Source organism: Salmo salar, chromosome 16 (assembly GCF_965601325.2).
Source record: "Salmo salar chromosome 16, fSalSal1, whole genome shotgun sequence".
Classification (NCBI taxonomy): Eukaryota; Metazoa; Chordata; class Actinopteri; order Salmoniformes; family Salmonidae; genus Salmo; species Salmo salar.
The window spans coordinates 92532379-92542500 of record NC_138306.1 but is presented as its reverse complement, the minus strand read 5'-3'; the positions used below and the strand labels follow the sequence as shown (position 1 = coordinate 92542500).

Below are 10122 nucleotides of genomic sequence, written 5' to 3'. Positions count from 1 at the left end.
ACACCAGGGTGGATGGTCTGGTATCATGAAACACCAGGGTGGATGGTCTGGTATCATGAAACACCAGGGTGGATGGTCTGGTATCGTGAAACACCAGGGTGGATGGTCTGGTATCATGAAACACCAGGGTGGATGGTCTGGTATCATGAAACACCAGGGTGGATGGTCTGGTATCATGAAACACCAGGGTGGATGGTCTGGTATCATGAAACACCAGGGTGGATGGTCTGGTATCATGAAACACCAGGGTGGATGGTCTGGTATCGTGAAACACCAGGGTGGATGGTCTGGTATCATGAAACACCAGGGTGGATGGTCTGGTATCATGAAACACCAGGGTGGATGGTCTGGTATCGTGAAACACCAGGGTGGATGGTCTGGTATCATGAAACACCAGGGTGGATGGTCTGGTATCATGAAACACCAGGGTGGATGGTCTGGTATCATGAAACACCAGGGTGGATGGTCTGGTATCGTGAAACACCAGGGTGGATGGTCTGGTATTGTGAAACACCAGGGTGGATGGTCTGGTATCATGAAACACCAGGGTGGATGGTCTGGTATCATGAAACACCAGGGTGGATGGTCTGGTATCATGAAACACCAGGGTGGATGGTCTGGTATCATGAAACACCAGGGTGGATGGTCTGGTATCATGAAACACCAGGGTGGATGGTCTGGTATCATGAAACACCAGGGTGGATGGTCTGGTATCATGAAACACCAGGGTCATGTTTCCAGCCATTTTAGTTATGTGGATCCATCAGGAAGGGCTGTTATCTCCTCTTAGCAACTAGACCAACCCTGATCCCTTTAACCCTGTGTTGTATTAACTCACACCAGGCTGTCTGATATTCTTATCTCTCTCTCTCTCTCTGTGTGTGTGTGTGATCCCTGCTTGGCCCTGATTCATATCCCCCTCTACTGCCATGCTGCAGTTCACTTCAGGAATGTAAAGTGTGTAGGGACGTAACTTGAGGATAAATACGAGATAAAGTGTAGACTAGGCTGCTGAACAGACCATAGAAGCTCCACTGTGGTCTGACAGGAGGGTGGAAGGCTGGTCTGACAGGAGGGTGGAAGGCTGGTCTGACAGGAGGGTGGAAGGCTGGTCTGACAGGAGGGTGGAAGGCTGGTCTGACAGGAGGGTGGAAGGACTGGTCTGACAGGAGGGTGGAAGGCTGGTCTGACAGGAGGGTGGAAGGCTGGTCTGACAGGAGGGTGGAAGGACTGGTCTGACAGGAGGGTGGAAGGACTGGTCTGACAGGAGGGTGGAAGGACTGGTCTGACAGGAGGGTGGAAGGACTGGTCTGACAGGAGGGTGGAAGGACTGGTCTGACAGGAGGGTGGAAGGCTGGTCTGACAGGAGGGTGGAAGGCTGGTCTGACAGGAGGGTGGAAGGCTGGTCTGACAGGAGGGTGGAAGGACTGGTCTGACAGGAGGGTGGAAGGACTGGTCTGACAGGAGGGTGGAAGGACTGGTCTGACAGGAGGGTGGAAGGACTGGTCTGACAGGAGGGTGGAAGGCTGGTCTGACAGGAGGGTGGAAGGACTGGTCTGACAGGAGGGTGGAAGGACTGGTCTGACAGGAGGGTGGAAGGACTGGTCTGACAGGAGGGTGGAAGGCTGGTCTGACAGGAGGGTGGAAGGCTGGTCTGACAAGAGGGTGGAAGGACTGGTCTGACAGGAGGGTGGAAGGACTGGTCTGACAGGAGGGTGGAAGGCTGGTCTGACAGGAGGGTGGAAGGACTGGTCTGACAGGAGGGTGGAAGGCTGGTCTGGCAGGAGGGTGGAAGGCTGGTCTGACAGGAGGGTGGAAGGCTGGTCTGACAAGAGGGTGGAAGGACTGGTCTGACAGGAGGGTGGAAGGACTGGTCTGACAGGAGGGTGGAAGGCTGGTCTGGCAGGAGGGTGGATATTTTTGGGTTGACGGATAACAAAAATAAATACTACTTCAAATAACAACTTTGTCAGTCGTCGGTATCATCACAAGACACACACACACACACACACTCTTTATCTCTATCTCTACCCCTCCCTACCTACCTACCTACCTACCTACCTACCTACCTACCTACCTACCTACCTACCTTCCTACCGTCCTCATGGAAACTGTAGCTCTGCAGCCCGTAGACAGAACAGATAGGTCTCTCTGCATACTGTATGTTGTAGTGTTTGTAGGTCTGTCTGGCTAGTCACCGACACGGGTCTCTCAATGTTACTTTAATAAATACACACATTCATTATAGACTAGTCATGGAAATAGATTAAAACACTTTTTAAATTTGTATTAATAAATTCATTTTTTTTCATTTTTCTTAGTCCATTTCTCTTTATTGCCAAAAACCAAATAATTTAGTCCCATCTAATCCCTATCTGTTCTCTATTTAGTCCCATCTAATCCCTATCTGTTCTCTATTTAGTCCCATCTAATCCCTATCTGTTCTCTATTTAGTCCCATCTAATCCCTATCTGTTCTCTATTTAGTCCCATCTAATCCCTATCTGTTCTCTATTTAGTCCCATCTAATCCCTATCTGTTCTCAGTCCCATCTAATCCCTATCTGTTCTCTATTTAGTCCCATCTAATCCCTATCTGTTCTCTATTTAGTCCCATCTAATCCCTATCTGTTCTCTATTTAGTCCCATCTAATCCCTATCTGTTCTCTATTTAGTCCCATCTAATCCCTATCTGTTCTCTATTTAGTCCCATCTAATCCCTATCTGTTCTCTATTTAGTCCCATCTAATCCCTATCTGTTCTCTATTTAGTCCCATCTAATCCCTATCTGTTCTCTATTTAGTCCCATCTAATCCCTATCTGTTCTCTATTTAGTCCAATCTAATCCCTATCTGTTCTCTATTTAGTCCCATCTAATCCCTATCTGTTCTCTATTTAGTCCCATCTAATCCCTATCTGTTCTCTATTTAGTCCCATCTAATCCCTATCTGTTCTCAGTCCCATCTAATCCCTATCTGTTCTCAGTCCCATCTAATCCCTATCTGTTCTCTATTTAGTCCCATCTAATCCCTATCTGTTCTCTATTTAGTCCCATCTAATCCCTATCTGTTCTCTATTTAGTCCCATCTAATCCCTATCTGTTCTCTATTTAGTCCCATCTAATCCCTATCTGTTCTCTATTTAGTCCCATCTAATCCCTATCTGTTCTCTATTTAGTCCCATCTAATCCCTATCTGTTCTCTATTTAGTCCCATCTAATCCCTATCTGTTCTCTATTTAGTCCCATCTAATCCCTATCTGTTCTCTATTTAGTCCCATCTAATCCCTATCTGTTCTCTATTTAGTCCCATCTAATCCCTATCTGTTCTCTATTTAGTCCCATCTAATCCCTATCTGTTCTCTATTTAGTCCCATCTAATCCCTATCTGTTCTCTATTTAGTCCCATCTAATCCCTATCTGTTCTCTATTTAGTCCCATCTAATCCCTATCTGTTCTCTATTTAGTCCAATCTAATCCCTATCTGTTCTCTATTTAGTCCCATCTAATCCCTATCTGTTCTCTATTTAGTCCAATCTAATCCCTATCTGTTCTCTATTTAGTCCCATCTAATCCCTATCTGTTCTCTAGTCCCATCTAATCCCTATCTGTTCTCTATTTATTCCCATCTAATCCCTATCTGTTCTCTATTTAGTCCCATCTAATCCCTATCTGTTCTCTATTTAGTCCCATCTAATCCCTATCTGTTCTCTATTTAGTCCCATCTAATCCCTATCTGTTCTCTATTTAGTCCCATCTAATCCCTATCTGTTCTCTATTTAGTCCCATCTAATCCCTATCTGTTCTCTACTTAGTCCCATCTAATCCCTATCTGTTCTCTATTTAGTCCCATCTAATCCCTATCTGTTCTCTATTTAGTCCCATCTAATCCCTATCTGTTCTCTATTGTCCCATCTAATCCCTATCTGTTCTCTATTTAGTCCCATCTAATCCCTATCTGTTCTCTATTTAGTCCCATCTAATCCCTATCTGTTCTCTATTTAGTCCCATCTAATCCCTATCTGTTCTCTATTTAGTCCCATCTAATCCCTATCTGTTCTCTATTTAGTCCCATCTAATCCCTATCTGTTCTCTATTTAGTCCAATCTAATCCCTATCTGTTCTCTATTTAGTCCCATCTAATCCCTATCTGTTCTCTATTTAGTCCCATCTAATCCCTATCTGTTCTCTATTTAGTCCCATCTAATCCCTATCTGTTCTCTATTTAGTCCCATCTAATCCCTATCTGTTCTCTATTTAGTCCCATCTAATCCCTATCTGTTCTCTATTTAGTCCCATCTAATCCCTATCTGTTCTCTATTTAGTCCCATCTAATCCCTATCTGTTCTCAGTCCCATCTAATCCCTATCTGTTCTCAGTCCCATCTAATCCCTATCTGTTCTCAGTCCCATCTAATCCCTATCTGTTCTCAGTCCCATCTAATCCCTATCTGTTCTCTATTTAGTCCCATCTAATCCCTATCTGTTCTCTATTTAGTCCCATCTAATCCCTATCTGTTCTCAGTCCCATCTAATCCCTATCTGTTCTCAGTCCCATCTAATCCCTATCTGTTCTCAGTCCCATCTAATCCCTATCTGTTCTCAGTCCCATCTAATCCCTATCTGTTCTCAGTCCCATCTAATCCCTATCTGTTCTCAGTCCCATCTAATCCCTATCTGTTCTCTATTTAGTCCCATCTAATCCCTATCTGTTCTCTATTTAGTCCCATCTAATCCCTATCTGTTTTCTATTTAGTCCCATCTAATCCCTATCTGTTCTCTATTTAGTCCCATCTAATCCCTATCTGTTCTCTATTTAGTCCCATCTAATCCCTATCTGTTCTCTATTTAGTCCCATCTAATCCCTATCTGTTCTCTATTTAGTCCCATCTAATCCCTATCTGTTCTCAGTCCCATCTAATCCCTATCTGTTCTCAGTCCCATCTAATCCCTATCTGTTCTCAGTCCCATCTAATCCCTATCTGTTCTCAGTCCCATCTAATCCCTATCTGTTCTCAGTCCCATCTAATCCCTATCTGTTCTCTATTTAGTCCCATCTCATCCCTATCTGTTCTCTATTTAGTCCCATCTCATCCCTATCTGTTCTCTATTTAGTCCCATCTAATCCCTATCTGTTTTCTATTTAGTCCCATCTAATCCCTATCTGTTCTCTATTTAGTCCCATCTAATCCCTATCTGTTCTCTATTTAGTCCCATCTAATCCCTATCTGTTCTCTATTTAGTCCCATCTAATCCCTATCTGTTCTCAGTCCCATCTAATCCCTATCTGTTCTCAGTCCCATCTAATCCCTATCTGTTCTCAGTCCCATCTAATCCCTATCTGTTCTCTATTTAGTCCCATCTAATCCCTATCTGTTCTCAGTCCCATCTAATCCCTATCTGTTCTCAGTCCCATCTAATCCCTATCTGTTCTCTATTTAGTCCCATCTAATCCCTATCTGTTCTCAGTCCCATCTAATCCCTATCTGTTCTCTATTTAGTCCCATCTAATCCCTATCTGTTGTCAGTCCCATCTAATCCCTATCTGTTGTCAGTCCCATCTAATCCCTATCTGTTCTCAGTCCCATCTAATCCCTATCTGTTCTCAGTCCCATCTAATCCCTATCTGTTCTCAGTCCCATCTAATCCCAAGGTGTGTGTCTGTTTCCTGTATGTAAATGACTCCCCTGTGATATATGAGACAGTGAGTGAAAACACAGACACTATTGATGTTGCTGTACGATGCCACTCGTCTTTAACTGTTACGATGTCTAGATGGTTTATCACAATCACCTGGAGATCACTCTCTCTACATGCTCTCATCAACACACACTCACACACACACACACACACACACACACACACACACACACACACACACACACACACACACACACACACAACACACACACCCTTTCACACACACACACACACACACACACACACACACACACACACACACACACACACACCCTGTCACACACACACACACACACACACCCACACACACACACACACACACACACACACACACACACACACACACACACACACACCCTGTCACACACACACACACACACACACACACCCTGTCACACACACACACACACACACACACACACACCACACACCCTGTCACACACACACACACACTCACACACACACACACACACTCACAGACACACACACACACCCTGTCACACACACACACACACACCCTGTCACACACACACACACACACACACACACACACACACACACACACACACACCCTGTCTCACACACACACACACACACACACACACACACACACACACACACACCCTCTCACCACGTCCTTATTTCATACTTCACACACCACTGCATCAGTTGTAAAGGATGAATAATTGATAGTAAAGTTTTCTCCTGACCAGCTGAACTGCTCCTCTCCTGGTTTCCACATGACAGAAAACCAAGCTCACATGGAGAGATGGAGGAGACAGAACGTCTTCCAACAGACTGAGCTCTGTCCTCAAAATGACTGTCAGAGACACACACACACACACACACACACACACACGTGTTGGTGCAGGCAGGGAGGTTGTGTATGCTGTTGTGAACTCAGAGTTTGTGACTACAGTAAAATAGAGATGTTAGTTCTGCTGTCCTGGTTTGTCTTCAGGAGAGGATTCATTTAGAATCTGCTGGACACACACACACACACCCTCCCTCCCTCCCTCCCTCTCTCTCACCCTCTCTCCCCCTCCCTCTCCCCCCCCCCCCCCTCTCTCTCTCACCCCCCCTCCCTCCCTCTCTCTCTCACCCCCCCTCCCTCTGTCTCACCCTCCCCCCCCCTCCCTCCCTCCCTCTCTCCCTCTCCCTCCCTCTGTCTCACCCTCCCCCCCCCTCCCTCCCCCCCCCCCCCCCCCCTCCCTCTCTCCCTCTCCCTCCCTCTGTCTCACCCTCCCCCCCCCTCCCTCCCGTCTCTGGGTCTGAATGCGTGGTTCTGAATGTAATCTCTCTGTGTATTCTAGGTGGCCTGTATGCAGCTCATCAATGCTCTGGTGACATCTCCAGATGAGCTGGACTTCAGGCTTCACATCAGGAATGAGTTTATTCGCTCCGGCCTCAGCGAGATATTACCGGTAAGCTAAGCATCACTGCCCGCCCAGCCTCAGCCGTATAGCTATAAGCCATGTATGTATTAATATTTAAATTAGTTGTCCACTTGACTGAAATATTGTTGAATGCTTCGTGGCTCGGAGGAGAGGTCGCACGTCTCAGAGAATGTTGTTCACCAAGCAGCCAATCGGGGAGCGGCGCTACGAGGCGGCTGGCTGTGTTGTCTGTCCCTGCCGGCTCTCTCTCTCTCTCTCTCTCTCTCTCTCTCTCTCTCTCTCTCCCTCTCCCTCTCCCTCTCCCTCTCCCTCTCCCTCTCCCTCTCCCTCTCTCTCTCTCTCTCTCTCTCTCTCTCTCTCTCTCTCTCTCTCTCTCCACCGCCCGCCCTAAACATTTACCTTCTATCAACAACGCCAGAAGCAAGGAACACACAACACACATACACACACACACAAAACACAATCACAAAACACACACACAGACACACCAGGCAAACAAACAATGGCAGCAGCAATCAGCCACTACAGCGCCGGCTGCATCCCGAACGGCTCCCTATTCCCTACATAGTTTACCACTTTATTCCACAGATCCTATGTACCCTGGTCACAACTAGTGCACTATAAAATGAACAGGGTGCCATTTGGGATGCAGCACCTGCTGTCTGGTGTTTTAGGGGGTCTGGAGGAGAGTAATGTTCTGTGGTGTTTTAGGGGGTCTAGAGGAGAGTAATGTTCTGTGGTGTTTTAGGGGGTCTAGAGGAGAGTAATGTTCTGTCTGGTGTTTTAGGGGGTCTAGAGGAGAGTAATGTTCTGTGGTGTTTTAGGGGGTCTAGAGGAGAGTAATGTTCTGTGGTGTTTTAGGGGGTCTAGAGGAGAGTAATGTTCTGTCTGGTGTTTTAGGGGGTCTAGAGGAGAGTAATGTTCTGTCTGGTGTTTTAGGGGGTCTGGAGGAGAGTAATGTTCTGTGGTGTTTTAGGGGGTCTAGAGGAGAGTAATGTTCTGTGGTGTTTTAGGGGGTCTAGAGGAGAGTAATGTTCTGTCTGGTGTTTTAGGGGGTCTAGAGGAGAGTAATGTTCTGTCTGGTGTTTTAGGGGGTCTGGAGGAGAGTAATGTTCTGTGGTGTTTTAGGGGGTCTAGAGGAGAGTAATGTTCTGTCTGGTGTTTTAGGGGGTCTAGAGGAGAGTAATGTTCTGTCTGGTGTTTTAGGGGGTCTAGAGGAGAGTAATGTCCTGTCTGGTGTTTTAGGGGGTCTAGAGGAGAGTCATGTCCTGTCTGGTGTTTTAGGGGGTCTGGAGGAGAGTAATGTTCTGTCTGGTGTTTTAGGGGGTCTAGAGGAGAGTAATGTCCTGTCTGGTGTTTTAGGGGGTCTAGAGGAGAGTAATGTTCTGTCTGGTGTTTTAGAGGGTCTGGAGGAGAGTAATGTCCTGTCTGGTGTTTTAGGGGGTCTAGAGGAGAGTAATGTTCTGTCTGGTGTTTTAGGGGGTCTAGAGGAGAGTAATGTTCTGTCTGGTGTTTTAGGGGGTCTAGAGGAGAGTAATGTTCTGTCTGGTGTTTTAGGGGGTCTAGAGGAGAGTAATGTTCTGTCTGGTGTTTTAGGGGGTCTAGAGGAGAGTAATGTTCTGTGGTGTTTTAGGGGGTCTAGAGGAGAGTAATGTTCTGTCTGGTGTTTTAGGGGGTCTAGAGGAGAGTAATGTTCTGTCTGGTGTTTTAGAGGGTCTGGAGGAGAGTAATGTCCTGTCTGGTGTTTTAGGGGGTCTAGAGGAGAGTAATGTTCTGTCTGGTGTTTTAGGGGGTCTAGAGGAGAGTAATGTCCTGTCTGGTGTTTTAGGGGGTCTGGAGGAGAGTAATGTCCTGTCTGGTGTTTTAGGGGGTCTGGAGGAGAGTAATGTTCTGTCTGGTGTTTTAGGGGGTCTAGAGGAGAGTAATGTCCTGTCTGGTGTTTTAGGGGGTCTGGAGGAGAGTAATATTCTGTAGAGGCTGTTTTACGATGGAGATCTAATTACCTTATTCATTGTTGCCGCCTCCTCCTTCTGTCCTTCCTCCTTCTGTGTTTCTTTTTCCTCCTTCCTCCTTCTATCCTTCCTTTTCCTCCATCCTTCTTCTGTGTTTCCTTTTCCTCCTTCTGTCCTTCCTCCTCCTTCTGTCCTTCCTCCTCCTTCTGTCCTTCCTCCTCCTTCTGTCCTTCCTCCTCCTTCTGTCCTTCCTCCTCCTTCTGTCCTTCCTCCTCATTCTGTCCTTCCTTTTTCTTCCTCCTCCATTTTCTCTCCTCGTCTCTCTTGTCCCCCTTTCCGCCTCCTTCTCATCTCTCCTCTCTTTCTTCCTGTCCTCCTGTCCTCCTGCTCCTTCTTCCTCATCCCTCCCTCTCTCTTCCTCCGTCTTTCCTGCAGCATCTGACAGCGATCAGGAACGAAGCTCTGGACATTCAGCTCAAGGTGAATGAATTGAATTATATTTTGGGACAAACTAATAGCTGCATGATACAGGATGTTTATCTCAGATAATAACCGTTGAAGGTGTGAAGTGAAAGGGGTTTAAAAGGCGTCCGTATTTGATGTGTATTTCCTGTATGTACCTGTCTCTTCCCAACAGGTGTTTGAGGAGCACAAGGAGGAGGATCTGATGGAGCTCAGTCACCGACTGGAGGACATCAAGAGTGAACTGGAATATCCTTTTCTACTGTACACACACACACACACACACACACACACACACACACACACACACACACACACACACACAAAGAGAGAGACACACACACACACACTCACGCTGTCTTTCACATACTGTATTGTGTTGATCTCACGTTGTCTCCCCTCATTCAGTCTCATAACCATTATATATTCAGATACTAGAGCTGATACTGTTGAGCCCTTTCGTGGAAGGTTCTCTGACATTAGGACCTAATACAATAGCTGTTGTCCTCGTTCATCTCTACAGTACCGTGTATCTATAGTCTCTACAGTACCATATCTCTATAGTCTCTATAATACCATATCTATAGTCTCTACAGTACCATATCTCTATAGTCTC

At 46.4% G+C, this 10122-nt stretch overlaps 1 protein-coding gene across 1 annotated transcript in view; it reads left to right on the top strand.

Annotated features, from left to right (window-relative positions):
* Positions 1–10122, top strand: part of LOC106574944 (protein diaphanous homolog 3) — a 676792-nt gene that overhangs the window by 237313 nt on the left and 429357 nt on the right. Inside the window, exons 10-12 of the mRNA XM_082963180.1 lie at positions 7009–7119; positions 9480–9524; positions 9682–9755. Of these exons, the coding sequence (XP_082819306.1) occupies positions 7009–7119; positions 9480–9524; positions 9682–9755 (230 nt within the window). The remainder of the gene's footprint in view (positions 1–7008; positions 7120–9479; positions 9525–9681; positions 9756–10122) is intronic.